A 15,566-nucleotide genomic window follows, 5' to 3' on the forward strand; every position below is an offset into this window, starting at 1 on the left:
AAGTTAAGCTAAGAAAGGAGATTTTTTAATAATAGGAAAAGAACATGGCATTAATAGGTCTTGTGACTATAATGGAACTAATGAAGGAATTTAGTGGTTGACTTTTAGAAGACTGTGGTTTTAGATTTGAACAGAGAATCTAACATTAGAAAACATGTTAGAAAACAAGAAGCAAGCAAAATAAAGAAGAAAAGAAAACAAGAAGCAGGGCAGCCCCAGTGGCTTAGCGCTTTAGTGCCGCCTTCAGCCCGGGGCGTGATCCTAGAGTCCTGGTATCGAATCCCACATCGGGCTCCCTGCATGAAGCCTGCTTCTCCCTCTGCCTGTTGTGTGTGTGTGTGTGTGTGTGTGTGTGTGTGTGTGTGTGTGTCTCCCTGGCATCTTGGTGGGTCTCTAATAAATAAATAAAATCTTGAAAACAAGAAGCAATTAAGCACATAGTGGACATAGTGGTATTTCACTGTGAGAGGAAAATTTTCCCTCGGTTTGTCTTCAATTCTCAAAATCCATTGTGGATGAGAGAAACATGCTGGAAACAAGTCAGGAGAAGGGGCTCAGGGGAAGCTATCCCAAGATATGTCACTTCGACATATTGATTATTTTGAGCTAAAGGCGCTTGAAACACAGCAGGTGCAAGAAAGGCCCTCATCCCCTCTTCCCCCTGCAACAGGAGATGAAAGACTCCCAGGTGAGAATTACTCTCCCTACACCAGGAGGAAAGAAGTAGCCTTAATACCAGAAGTAGGAGTCAAGGCTGAGAGAAGTCTACACAAGATCTTATTAAAATACTTCTCTTCCTTTAGTTTCCCCCATACGCTGTACTTTTCTACAATTTCCACTCTGTTCAATCGCGCACATAAGTACTTAGGTTTTGCCACTCCTTTGGGTCTTCCATTTCTGGGGGAGGAGACTTCCTTGTACACTTAAAAATCAAATTGATATGCTTTTCTTTTGTCAGTCTGTCTTAATGTCAATTTAATTATCAGGTGGAAACCTCAAGAAGGTGGAGGTAAAGTTTTAACTCCCTACACAAACGAGATAAGGTAAACCCACAGGAAATTCCTAGCAGAAATTTTGTTGATACTGGAATGGTAATGAGTATTGAGGCAGAGCACAAACAAATGGATGTTGCTGCACTGGGGTGTGAGTCAAGAAGTCTGTCAAATTCCCAGAGCCTATTCCTGACAAATCCTCAGCAACTATGGAAGATACAGTATTCTTGTCAGTAAGTTTGTCCTGACACTCAGAAATGCTGGTGCAGAGTTGCCCAGAGTGGTGAGCAGCTGATTGTGGGCAGAAGAAATCATCTACTTGTATACACCGGTCATGGAATCATCTGACTTTTTTATATTAGTCAGGAAATGAGGTAAACTCAATATTCTGTAGTAGTATTACCACAGGAGTAAGATAAAATGTAGAAACAAAGTATTAAGTACTGACGAACTTTAATATGAAAGTAAAAAAATAAAATGTTTTCCATAAGAATCCAAGAAATTACAATGGTTTCACATTGTACACATCCTTAAAATTCTAATGAGCTGGTTCAGCTCTCTGTTTTTTCCCACAGTTCTCAGTTAGTGGCCTACTTTAAAGTTTGTTCTTAAAAAAAAAGTTTGCTCTTCCACAAGCATGAATTTTTTTACTCTAGATTCAAAAACCTCTTTATGCTGATTAAATTAGTACTATGGTATTTGATTAGTTAAGTTCCTATGAACGTTGTGATTCTTAGAATTTTTTGATGTAGAGAATATTTATGTATAGTTGTGTGTGTGTGTGTGTTTAAGATTTTATTTATTTGACACAGAGAAAGAGAGAGAGCACAAGCAGAGGGAGCTGCAAAAGTAGAGGAAGAAGCAGGCCCCCCGCTGAGCAATGAGACCAAACTGGGGCTTGATCCCAGGAACCCAAGATCATGACCTGAACTGAAGGCAGATGGCCAACCAACTGAGCCATCCAGGTACCCCTTTAGGGATATTTTCTTCAGTGATTTTTCCAGCATTATTCTGCTGAAAGTGTAAGATCTCCTTTTCTTTTTTTTTCTTTTTTCTTTTCTTTTCTTTTCTTTTCTTTTCTTTTCTTTTCTTTTCTTTTCTTTTCTTTTCTTTTCTTTCTTTCTCTTTTCTTTTTTAAAGAAAGGAGGTGTTCAGGGATGCCTGGGTGGCTCAGTGGTTGATTGTCTGCCTTTGGCTCAGGTCGTTTTCCCAGGGTTCTGGGATGAGTCTGCATCGGCTCCCCATAGGGTGCCTGCTTCTCTCTCTGGCTATGTCTCTGCCTCTCTCTCTCTGTGTCTCTCATGATTAAATAAATAAAATCTTAAAAGAAAGAAAAGAAGAAAAGAAAAAGAAAAGAAAAGAAAAGAAAAGAAAGAAAAGAAAAGAAAAGAAAAGAAAAGAAGGTATTCAGAATTTTTTAAAAAGCCAGCTATACATTGGATGTGGGTGTTGGTTACATGGATGTTCTCTTTAGACTTATTCATTAGTGGTATATTTGTTTAATACACTTTTCCGTATATTTCACAATGGAAAATGCATTTTGACGTTTTACATAGGTTGAAAATGAAAAATGCTAATCAAATAGCTGATAAAGACTAATTGAGGGATGCCTGGCTGGCTCAGTCAGAGGATCGTGGGACTCTTGACTTTAGGATTGTGAGTTCAAGCCCCATGTTGGGTGTATTTAATTTAAAAAGTTAAAGAACAAAATGACTGGGGATCCCTGGGGGGCTCAGCGGTTTAGCGCCTGCCATTGGCCCAGGGCATGATCCTGGATCCCGGGATTGAGTCCCGCGACGGGCTCCCTGCATGGAGCCTGCTTCTCCCCCTGCCTGTGTCTCTGCATGTCTCTCTCTCTCTCTCTGTCTCTCTCATGAATACATAAATAATAGCTTTAAGAAAAACAAAAAAGCAAAATGACTACTTGACTCTGAGGAAGTGAATAGGTAATCTGAATCCTTGCAGTGCTTTGGAATCTAACATTCACCAAACTAAATTTCTAAGAAGTGGGGAATAGGGCTAATAAGGTTGAAGGAGGGCTTGGCTTTGACAGACTCAGGTTTGGCATTGGGCATTTACTGAGCACAAACTTTTACTGTTGCACTTAAATTTTTTTTGATTTATTTATTCATGAGAGACACACACAGAGAGAGGCAGAGACACAGGCAGAGGGAGAAGCAGGCTTGCTACAGGGAGCCTGATGTGGGACTCAGCCTCAGAACCCTCGGATTGTGACCTGAGCTGAAGGCAGACAATCACTGAACCACCCAGGCTCCCACTATTGCACTTTTCTAAGAGCGTTGTATATTGTATAATGGCAAGGGTCAAGAGAAAACAACATAGCTTGAAATTCTGCCTTGTGGCTGGCATCTTGGTGGGAAACATTTACATTTATCAGTTTCTTACAGGATATGATAAAAGGGACAGATGAACAGCCAGATGATAAGATAACATATGGCGAGGTCTGGGAGAGTTCTGAGCATAGGAGCTTCTGTCCTCATAGAGTTGGGGTATGTGTCACCCTCCTAATGTAGATAAGTTCACCAAACTAGAAGCTCTAAAAATCTTGTACTATTGGGATTTTATGGAAATTTACTCACATAGGGATGATCAATTATTATATCAATTTACAGCCTCTTTTTTCTCTGGAGGATGAGGGATGAGGTGAAAATTCCAAGCATCTAATCATGGCTTGGTCTTTTTGGTGACCAGCCTACATACAGAAGCCCACCCAGAGTCACCTCAATAAAACAACAAATGCTCCTAATGCTTTTATTAAGAATTTGCAAAAGTTTAGGAGCTTGGTGCTGGAGCAGGGCATCAGAGACTAATAATTTCTTCTTGTTCATACCTTCCATCATTAACTCCATCTTGTGAGTTAATGCACATACATATACAGTTGGCCCTTGAACATGGGAGTTAGGGGTGCCAACCCTGGTACAGTAAAAAATTCACATATAACTTTTTTCACATATAATTTTTTACTCCCCAAAAACTTAACTACCATTCACCCTGTTTATAGGAAGTAGTGGAAAGAGAGAAATAAAGAGAGGAAAAAGGAGGGGAGGAAGGTCAAACTGCTTACACATTGTTAACAATCAAGGGAAGGGATGTGAAGACATTTTTGAGTTGGCTGTCAACTCCTCCAAAACCATTACTACTATATCAAGGCCAGGGTTTAAATGTGTTTCCAGATCTACTTTTATATGTATTTATTTTTAAGATTTTATGTATTTATTTGAGAGAGAAAGCAGGAGCATGGAGGGAGAGGGAGAAGTAGACTCCTTGCTGAGCAGAGAGCCTGACATGGGGCTTGATCCTAGCACCCTGAGATCACAACCTGAGCTGAAGGTAGATGCTTAACCCACAGAGCCACCCAGGTGCCCCTCTTATATGTTTTTTTAACATCTGGCACCCCGAGACACACACCACCATGCTAATCCCACCCCACACTGCAATCCTGGAATTCCACTGTCAATACATATAAGAGAAAAAAGAGCCACTTCCTTTCCTGTGGCTGGGCCTGTTACCTACTGAAAGCATGGAAGGGCTTTAAGGGAATTCATGATAATGCTTCTGAAGTTATACAACACTATGTATATGAATATGAATACACACAAATGTGCATTCTGTTGGGTAGATGAGAAGGGGCAGAAATCATGGGCAAATTGTTCTGTTCCCAAATAAAATGAAGAACCACAGATATGAGGCCAGGTTAACAAATAACATACAACAGATAAGCAGTGTAAAAGAGAGAATAAACTGCATTTGGGGAATACTGAATCCCAACTCTACATTTCATATGCGAAGAATTTCTCTGAGACTTGGTTTCCTCAATTGTAAAATAAAGTACACATGCCTCACAGATTGGTGAGGATTAAGTGAGGAGCATACAGTGGTATCAAAGAAAAAGCTGACCCCCCCCCCCCAAAAAAAAGAGCATGGTGCTGGGGTGTTTTTAAAACTATTTTAAAGAAAACTTAATTTTTTTAACTTAATTTTAATTAATTTTTGTTATTTTTTCATTAGTTTCAGAGGTAGAATTTAGTGATTCATCAGTTGCATATCATACCCAGTGCCCATTATATCAGGTGCTCTCCTTAATGCCCATCACCCAGTTATCCTGTCCTCCCACCCACCTTCCCCTCCAGCAACCCTCAGATTGTTTCCTAGAGTTTAGCGCCTCTTACGGTTTGCCTCCCTCTCAATTTTTCTTTCTTTCATTCTTTCTTTTTTTTTTTTTTTTTTAAGATTTTATTTATTTATTCATGAGAGACACAGAGAGGGAAAAGCAGAGACACAAGCTGAGGGAGAAGCAGGCTCCATACAAGGAGCCCAACGCGGGACCGATCCCTGGTCCCCAGGATCAGGCCCTGGGCTGAAGGCGGCGCTAAACCACTGAGCCACCGGGGCTGTCCCTCCCTCTCAATTTTCATCTTATTTTTCCTTCCCTTCACCTATGTTCATCTGTTTTGTTTCTTAAATTCCACATATGAGTGAAATATGGTATTTGTCTTTCTCTGACTTATTTCGCTTAGCATAATAGCTTCTAGTTCCACCCACATCATTGCAAATGGCAAGATTTCATTCTTTTAATGACTAATATTCCACATGGTATGGTTTTTGAATTTCAGAGAAAATGTTAGAAATTGCCTCGTTATTTTTTTATTTTATTTTTTTAAGGTTTTATATATTTACTCATGAAGGACAGAGAGAGAGAAAGAAGCATAGGCACAGGCAGAGGGGGACAAGCAGGCTCCATGCAGGGAGCCCGATGTGGGACTCGATCCGGGTCTCCAGGATCACGCCCTGGGCTGAAGGTGGCGCTAAACCGCTGAGCCACCAGGGCTGCCCCCGTTATTATTATTATTTTTTAAAGATTTTCTTTCTTTATTCATGGGAGATGCAGAGAGAGAGACAGAGACACCAGCAGAGGGAGAAGCAGGGTCCGTGCAGGGAGCCCAATGTGGTACTGGATCCCAGGACTCCAGGATCACGACCTGAGCGGAAGGCAGATGTTCAACCATTGAGCCACCCAGGTTCCCCTCAAAATTGCCTTATAAAAAAAGATAATTGAGGAAATAACACCATCACCATAAATCAAGGCTTTTTTTTTTTTTTTTTACTTGAAATATATTAAGCTTTAGGAAAAGTTTAGGAAGCTTATTGTGGAACTATTTTTATCAAATGATGCAAATATTAAATTATTTATTTTCACATTAATCATTGTTAAGTAATTCATCTAGATAATGTCTTACTTATTGAAACAACTAAATCATAAAGCTCCATATGCCTAAGCAGGAATGTAACTTAAAATTTATTTGAACCAAGTGAATCCTTACTCATCCACAAAGAAGATAGCAAAGAACTAAAATTGTATTTGCTTTTTGAACTTTTAGTTGTTTTACATCTCATTAGTATTCTATTACTCCCTGGGTCGCTGCTTGGCTATTCAGGACATCCAAGATGTGTGCTAAGCCCCCTCTGGTCACCCTCCTTGGATTTGGGTCTAGGCCCCCAGGGAGCAGGATCTCATCCTGGTAGTGTAAGGCTCCCATAGGAGCGGCGGGAGGCGGGGCCGCGTCCGGAGGCGTCTGGGCGCCGCAGGCGGTGGGCCTCGTTCGGGGAACGCGCCGGAGGCTAACGCCGCAGGTGGTTGTCCCAGGCCAGGCGGGGTGCGCGGGGCCTCCTGAAATCTGGGCGTGGTGCTCAGCCCGCCTCTGGAACGCAACCCTTGTCTCCCTCCAGCCAGACTGGTAGGACTGGAGTGTATGAGGACAGGCAGAGTTTCTGGAACTCCACCCTCTCCTTGAAGAAGGGCAATCTTTGGAAAATGTAAAGCGTTAGAGATGCAGTGTCTAGGATTGCCTAAGCAGAAATTCCTTAGTAAACAATACTATTCATAGGAGCGACTTCTTCTTATACATCTGTTATATCCCAGACATATATCATTTCATCTTTAAGGGCTGCATTCCTTTTCCTTTATTATGGAGGAGGAAATTGAGCCCTCAGAGAACCTTCACTACCTGCACAGGGTGACAGCACTAACAAGTGTCAGAGCCCTGGCTTGGGCTTTGTTGTCCAGGTACCCACGAGTGGCAGCACTGCGTGTGTCCTGGCCATCTGAGCCTTAGCTTGGGGCAGATAAGGCTCTCCATCGACTTGGGTCTCACAGTATTAATACATAACAGTAAAATCCTACCGGATATGGAACTCAAATGGGATTGTAGATTAGAAAAATACATTAAAGCCCTAATGTAATATGTAATATCTTAATAACTGCCAGAGACTTGATTTGGGGGTCCAAATCCCCCAGATAATTTGCTCTAGCTTTTCACTTCAACTCACTTTAAAACCACTGTTTAAGAAATCTTTACTGGAGGGACGCCTGGATGGCTCAGAAGTTGAGCATCTGTCTTTGGCTCAGGGCCTGATCCTGGGGTTCCACGATCTACTCCCACATCTGGCTCCCTGTGAGGATCCTGCTTCTCCCTCTGCCTGTGTCTGCCCCTCTCTGTCTCTCATGAATAAATAAATGGATCTTTTTTTTTTTTAAATAAGAAATCTTTACTGGAAAATATCAAATTACAAACGCTTAATGAATCATAAGTCTAAATGTAAGGGCTGAAACTATAAAACTCTTAGAAAAAAAACCCGGAATAAATCTTTGGGATCCTGGATTAAGAGTGATTTCTTAAATAGCACCAAAGGCATAAGCAAAAAAAAGAAAAAATAAATTGGGCCACATCAAACTTTAAAACTTTTGTGCAAATGATGCCATCCAGAAAGTGAAAACATAACCCAAAGAATGGGAGAAAATATTTGCAAATCATCTTTCTGATAAGCAGCTGGTATTCAGAACATATAAAAACATTTGCAACTTGATTAAAAGACATACAACCTAACTGAAATGTGAGTGGAGGAGCTAAACAGACCTCTCTCCAAAGAAGATATACAAATGACCAATAAGTACATGAAAAGATGCCCAGCGTCGTTAGCCATCAGGAAAATGGGAGTTAAAAACCATAATGTAATACTACTTCCTACTCACTACATTGTTTGTAATAAAAAAGAGAATGTTGGTGAGGATGTAGAGAAATTGGATTTCTCACTGTTGTTGGGAGTGTAAAATGGTATGACCTCTTTGAAAAATGGTTTGGCAATTCCTCAATATATTAAACACAGAGTAAATATTTGACCTGCAATTCCACTCCTAGGTCTATACCCAAGAGAAGACATATGTCCATGCAAAGACTTGTATAGAGACGTTCATAACAGCTTACTTTATAATAGCTCCTGACAGAAAACAACTTAAATAGCCATTAACAGGTGAAGGGATCAATAATATAGCATCTCTCCAATAGAATATTATTCAGCCATAAAGAGAAATGAAATATTCATTTCAGGGGCACCTGGCTGGCTCAGTCAGTAGAGCATGTGACTCTTGTACTTGAGGTCATGAGTTCAAGCCCTATATGGGGCCTAGCACTTACTTAAAAGGAAAGAAATGAAGTATTGATGCATATTACAACATGGATGGAGTGTAAAAATATTATGAAAGAAGGGAAACACAGAAGGCCACATAAAAAATGATTCCATTTACATGAAATATCCAGAACAGGCAAATCCAGAGACAGAAAGTAGATTAGTGGTAGCTAGGAGCTGGAGGAGGAGGGAATGGAAATTACTGTCAGTGGATATGGGGTTTCTTTTGTGGGTTGATGAAAATTGATGAAAATGTTCTGGATTCAGATAGTATTGATGACTGATAACTACGGATATACTAAAAATCACTGAATAAGATACTTTAAAAGGGTGATCTTTATGATATGTGATGTATATTTTCATAAAGCTGCTGAAATGCAAAAAAAGATTTTAAAGAATGGGATAAGATACATAGTACTTTAAAATAATTTTGCACCTTATTTTAATATCGACATTTTTCTCTTATTAAAATATCTATTCATATAACATTTACATAATACATTGTAAATGTATTTTCTATTTTAATGTATTTTTTAAAGATTTATTTTATTTATTCATGAGAGACACTCAGAGAGAGAGAGAGAGGCAGAGACACAGGCAGAGGGAGAAGCAGGCTCCATGCAGACAGCCTGATGTGGGACTCGATCCTGAGGAGTCCAGGATCACACCCTGGGCCAAAGGCAGGCTCTAAACCGCTCAGCCACCCAGGGATCCCTCTTTTTTTTTTTTTTTTTTTTTTAAGATTTTATTTATCTATTCATGAGAGACGGCGGGGGGTGGGGGGCGGGGCACAGAGACACAGGCAGAGGGAGAAGCAGGCTCCATGCAGGGAACCCGACTTGGGATTCAATTCCGGGTCTCCAGGATCAGGCCCTGGGCTGAAGGCAGCGCTAAACCGCTGAGCCACCCGGGCTGCCCTATTTTTATGTATTTTAAGTAAATGTTTTACGTATGTATTTTAAGTAAATGTAATACGTTTATTTTTGGAGTGAACCATGTAAGTTAAACTGCTTTGGTATATTTTAAAATACTTACAATTTTGTGATTTAAATGTCTAGTTCTAGGTTCAGTTTGTTTTATACTTTGTTTTAAATGCTATCTTAGCTAAAAAAGATTTCTCACCAAGATATATCAAATCATGGGGCAGTCCTGGTGGCTCAGCGGTTTAGCGCCGCCTACAGCTCAGGGCGTGATCCTGGAGACCCAGGATTGAGTCCCACATCAGGCTCCCTGCATGGAGCCTGCTTCTCCCTCTGCCTGTGTCTCTGTCTCTCTCTCTCCTCTCTGTGTATTCTCATGAATAAATAAATAAAACCTTTTTTTTAAAAAAGATATATCAAATCAAATTGAAGAAGCTCATCAATGGTTGTTCTAAATCATAATATTAATCTTTTCTTCTTGCTCACTAATTATGCAAAGGCTTCAATTAAAATTCTGCTAAGAAACTTCCATGATTTTTGCAATGTTTTTCTTACAAACTAATTAAAATGTGAAGTAGTGGAGGCAAAAATTTGAATTTAAAAGATTTCAGGAAATTTTAAGAGAAAATTGCAGGAGAGAAATGAGAGACAACAAGTAGATATAATTCTTTCTGGAAATTTTATGATGAAGAGGAACAGAGAAACTGGACAGAAATGGAATTAAGAAGCTTGTTTTTGTTTGTTTTGTTTAATTTTTTTTGTTTGTTTTTTGTTTTGTTTTTTGTTTTGTTTAATTTTTAAAGTAATCTCTACACCCAGCATTGGGGCTTAAACCCATGACCCCAAGACCAGTAGTCACCCACTCCTCCAATTGAGCCAGCCAGGAGCCCCAAGAAGTTTTTGTTTCTTACTTTGTGTTTAAGATGGCAGAAATAACAGCATGTTTTAAGCTGATGGGAATTATATAGAAAAAAGAGAAGAAAATGTTGGAACTATGCCTTTGAATAGACAAGTACAGGAAATAGAAAGCAAGTAGAAGCGTTGACAAGATAGAAGCATGAACTGCTCATCTGTAATGAGAGGAAAGAAGACAGATTATAGGAGTACAAATGCTTTTAGGTGGGTCAATGTGATGATGGGAATTTGTGTAAGTTCATTGCTTGGTGCCACAGAAAATGAAGTCCTTTATTCCTTGGTCATTGAAGATGAAGAGAAGGCAGAGAAACTAAAGCAATTCTTCCCCCAGGTTTGGCAGTGAAGGAGCTGAAATGAACCATGCACACTGATTATTAAGGGCCTATTTAAAGGTTTATGGATATGAGTTTAAAGTGACACCAACAACAAAAAAGCAAATAGTAAAATGGTAGATATAAACTCAATATGTTAATTCCATTAAACATAAATGGACTAAGTAATCCAGTAAAAAGACAAAGACTGTCAAACTGGCTTTTGAAAAATTAAACTACATGCTACTTATTGGAGGAGACACAGGTTGAATATTAAGATACTGGAAGATTCAAAGTGAAAGGAAAGAAAAATATATACTATATAAATACTAACAAAAATAAAGCTGCTGTGGCTATATTAATTGAAGCAAAGTAAACTAGGGCAAAAAGTATTACTTAGAAGAGTCTTTTCTTTGTAATTAAAGGTATGGTGATGAAAAGTTTGCTTTAATAGGAAGATATTATGTTTCTAAAAACAGTCTGAAAATATAAAATGCAAAATCATCGTAACTGAAAGGAGAAAAAAAAATCCCCAATCAAATTGAGAGATTTTTACTCATCTCAGTGACTGAGAATAAAAAGTTTTGTTTTGTTTTGTTTTGGAGATTTTATTTATTTATTCGTGAGAGGCAGAGACAGAGGCAGAGACATAGGCAGAGGGAGAAGCAGGCTGTGAAGAGCCTGATGCAGGACTCAATCCCAGGCCCCCCGGATCGCCACCTGAGCCAAAGGCAAACCTCTCAACCACTGAGCCACCCAGACACCCTGAGAATAAAGAGATTTTATTTTACTTTATTTATTTTGATTAGGCAATGTTTAAATTTTATTTTTCTTTCAATAAGGTGGTACCATTCCTCAAGGAAGTAATGTAGTTTTGTATATTATTTCACAATGAAAGGAACTACATCTGCCTCTTCACCCTGTAACAGTCCTTGCAATGCTCCTTGATGATGTCCTTGGTCTTGAACCCCAAGATAAGCGGCAGGGTGGGGAAGAGGCAGCTGGGAGGAGCAGGGGCATCACAAGCTGGTGCACTGGGCTTCCCACCAGCAGGATATGCAGCTCACAGGGGTTCTAGAAGGAGAGTGGAGTGTGCGGTGCTTCACTGGGTGAGGGAGTGAGGACTCTGATGGAGCAGAAGGCTCAGGGTGAACACCAGCATCACAAGTACAGTTGCTGTATTGTGGCTGAGTCTGGGAAGAAGATGCCTGGGACTGCTGGCAGTGCACCTTGCTCAAGCTTGTTCAGTGGGAGAGAACAAAGAGATCTTAAAAATCTATAAGGATATGAGATTTAAAGTGAGACAGTCAGTATAGTCGTTTTTGTTTTTTTTTCCTCCAGCCACATTCAAGTGCCCTGATGCAAATACAGAATTTCCAGAGAGCATTTAACGAGGGCTGGAATTCTGCCAAACCAGTATGAAGAAGTGAAGGTTGATGGTATTTGGAAGGAAATGGTTATATTTGACTGGCTAAGAAAGGGCACAGTAAAAAAATTGGAGGGATTAATGGATTATAGGCCCTAGTGGGTGGAAGGATTTAATCAGAGTACTAGAGAGTGAGTTAGAAGACAGGAAATGTGGGAAAGTGGAGGTAATGGTCAGAAAATGGGATGTTTGCATGAATATAAGTTTTCAGATCCTTGGAATACCAAAGAAGGGGATGGCTGGACTATATGGTAAGAGTATGCTTAGTTTTTTTAAGAGATAGCCAAACTGTCTTTGAAAGTGGATGTACCATTTTGCACTCCCACTAATAATGGATGACAGTTACTGTTACTCTACATCCTTGCCAGTATTTGGTGTGGACAATGTTCTGGGTTTTGGGCATTCTAATAGGTGCGTAGTGATTTCTCATTGTTTTGATTTGTCATCCTCTAATGACAAACAATGCTGAACATCTTTTCACGTGCTTATTTGCCACCTGTATATCTTCTTTGTTGAGATATCTGCTCAAGTCTCTTGTCCATTTTTTAAAAGATTGTTTGTTTATTTATTTATTTATTTATTTATTTATTTATTTATTTATTTATGAAAGAGAGGGAGAGAACGAGCATGAGTTGGGGGAGAGGCAGAGGGAGCAGAAGAAGCAGACTCCTGGCTGAGCAGGGAGCCTGACTCAGGCTCCATCCTGGGACTCCAGGATCATGACTGAGCAAAAGGCAGATGATCAACCAGTGAACCACCCAGGCATTCCTTTTTTTAAAAGATTTTATTCATTTATTTGAGAGAGAGAGAGAGAGAGAGCAAGAGCATGAAGTTAGGGGAAAGTGAGAGTGAGAAGCAGATTGCCCACTGAGCAAGGAGGGAGCCCAAGGTGGAGCTGGATCGCAGGAGTCTGGGATCATGATCGGAGCCGAAGGCAGACACTTAACTGACTGAGCCAGCCAGGCGTCCCTGGTATTGTGTTCTTAACTTCAAGTTCCACTTGCTCATTTCTGGTATATAAGAAAGTGATTGAATTTTGTATATTAACCTTGTATACTGCAACCTTGCTGTAATTGCATATTAGTTCTAGCTTTTTTGTCAGTTCTTTTGTATTGTCTGCAAAGATGGTCGTGTCATCTGTGAACAAAGACAGTTTGAATTATTGCTTCCCAATCTGAATACCTTTTATTTCCTTTTCTTGTCTTACTGCATTAGGTTGAATTTCCAGTATGATGTTAAAAAGGAGTAGTGAGAGGGAACATCCTTGCCTTGTTCCTGATCTTAGTGAGAAACTAGAAGTTTGATGTTAGCCGTAGGGCTTTTGTAGATATTCTTTATCAATTTGAGCAAGTTCCCCTTTATTCCTACTTTTCGGAGAATTTTTATCATTAATGGGTGTTGGATTTTGTCAGATGCTTTCTTCTGCATCTACTGATCATGTAATTTTCCTTTTTTAGCCTGTTGATATGATGGACTTCATTAATAGATTTTTTAAAAAGATTTTATTTTTTTGCCATACAGAGAGAAAGCACACAAGCAGGGGGAGAGGCAGAAGGAGAGGGAGAAGCAACCTCCCCACTGAGCAAGGATCCTGACTTGGGGCTTTATTCCAGGACCTCAAGATCATGACCTGAGTTGAAGGCAGTTGCTCAACCGACTGAGCCACCCACGCCCCCCAATTAATAGATTTTTTGAATGTTGAACCAGCTTTGCTTAGCTAAGATAAATCCCATTTGGTTGTGTTGTATAATTCGTTTTATTTTTGTTAAGTCCTATATTAATTTTTTAAGTTTTTTCATTTATTTTATTCATTTAAGTAGTCTCTATACCCAACGTAGGGCTCAAACTGGTAACCTCGAGATCAAGAGTCTCACATTCTTCCAACTGAGCCAGACAGGCACCCCTTCTTTCTTTGTCATCTACTTTGGAGAAAAAGAAGCATCTTTCAAATGAAAATTACATGTGCCCTTGCAACTCTGGCTCTCTTTCACCTGCTCTGTCCAGGTCACCCTGAAGGACACTATCTTTATTTGTAAGAAGCTGTAACTACATTTATACTTTATTTATGCTTCAGTTAGATTTTATTGTAATTAATAATTCAATTTCCAGGAAAGAAACTTACTCTCCAATCAGATATTCCAGAAATATTTCTACCGTAGTAGGGAAAAAGAGAGGTCGCTCACCTTGCTCTGACCATTTGAGACTGTACTAATTCATACTCAACTGACTCGCTGATTCTCCTTCAGAAATCTGAATAGATTACATCACTAATGCCTGCATTTTCTTTGTTTCACTTTACATGGGCTCTGTGAAAAAGATAGGGCTTTTTCTTTATATGGGCTCTGTGAAATGATAGCTTCTTTTTATTTCCTGGTTGACCTATTCATTGTTCAGTAGCATGTTATTCAACTTCTATATATTTGTGATCTTTCCACATATTTTCTTGTGGTTGACTTCTAATTTCCGCAGCATTGCAGTCAGAAAAGATGCATGGTATGACTTCAATCTTGGATTTGTTGAGACTTGTTTTGTGAGCTAATATGTGATCTAGAGAATGTTCTGTGTGTACTTGAATAGAATGTGTATTCTGCTATTTTAGGATGAAATGTTCTGATTATATCTGTGAAATTCCATCTGCTCCAGTGTGTCATTCAAAGCCATTTTTTCTTTGCTGATTTTCTGCTTAGGTGATCTATCAATGTAAGTGGGGTGTTAAAGCCCCCTACAATTAGTGTATTATTATCAATTAGTTCATGTTTGTTATTAACTGTTTTATGTATTTGAGCGTTCCCAGGTTGGGTCATAAATATTTATAATTGTTATATCTTCTTGTTGGACCTTTTTATTATTATATAGAGTCCTTCTTTGTCCCTTGTTTTTAAGATTTTTTAAATTTATTTATTCATAAGATACACACACACAGAGAGAGAAGCAGAAACATAGGCAGAGGGAGAAGCAGGCTCCATGCAGGGAGCCCAATATGGGACTTGATCCCAGGACTCCAGGATCACACCCTGGGCCGAAGGCAGACACTTAACCGCTGAGCCACTCAGGCATCCCCCATCTTTTTTTAAAGTCAATTTTATGCAATAAAAGTATTGCTATTCTGGCTTTCTTTTGACATCCATTTACATGATGGATGTTTCTCTATCTCTCTTTCAATCTGCAGGTGTCTTTATGTCTAAAATGAGTCTTTTGTAGGTAGCATATATGTAGATCTTGGGTTTTATTTATTTCGTCACCTTATGTCTTTCGATTGGAACATTTGGTCCATTTATATTCAACGTAATTATTTGTTTTCAATGCAATTATTGATAAGTATGCATTTATTGTCATTTTATTGTTTGTTTGGGGTTGTTTCTGAAGATTTTTTTCTGCACTTTTCTTTATTGATATATTTGGATTTCTTTCTCTTTATTTTTTGCATGTATATTAGTGGGTTTTGATATATGGTTACCACTAGGTATGTATATAACATCTTCTGCATATAGCAGTCTATATTAAGTTGATAACTGTT

General features: G+C 39.2%; 2 protein-coding genes across 3 annotated transcripts in view; one reads left to right on the forward strand and one right to left on the reverse strand.

The window, feature by feature from the left end:
• LOC121493578 (peroxisomal succinyl-coenzyme A thioesterase-like) overlaps positions 1-15,566 on the reverse strand; it is a 43,422-nt gene that overhangs the window by 15,557 nt on the left and 12,299 nt on the right. Inside the window, exon 4 of one of the 2 annotated variants that reach the window (XM_041759569.1) lies at positions 6,609-6,816. The exons of the other annotated variant lie outside the window; for it this stretch is intronic. Within the exon in view, the coding sequence (XP_041615503.1) occupies positions 6,609-6,816 (208 nt within the window). The remainder of the gene's footprint in view (positions 1-6,608; positions 6,817-15,566) is intronic. 2 annotated transcript variants of the gene reach the window in all.
• Positions 1-15,566, forward strand: part of HEATR4 (HEAT repeat containing 4) — a 91,098-nt gene that overhangs the window by 9,139 nt on the left and 66,393 nt on the right. The window lies entirely within an intron of this gene.

This window comes from Vulpes lagopus, chromosome 6 (genome assembly GCF_018345385.1).
Source record: "Vulpes lagopus strain Blue_001 chromosome 6, ASM1834538v1, whole genome shotgun sequence".
In the NCBI taxonomy this organism is placed as follows: domain Eukaryota; kingdom Metazoa; phylum Chordata; class Mammalia; order Carnivora; family Canidae; genus Vulpes; species Vulpes lagopus.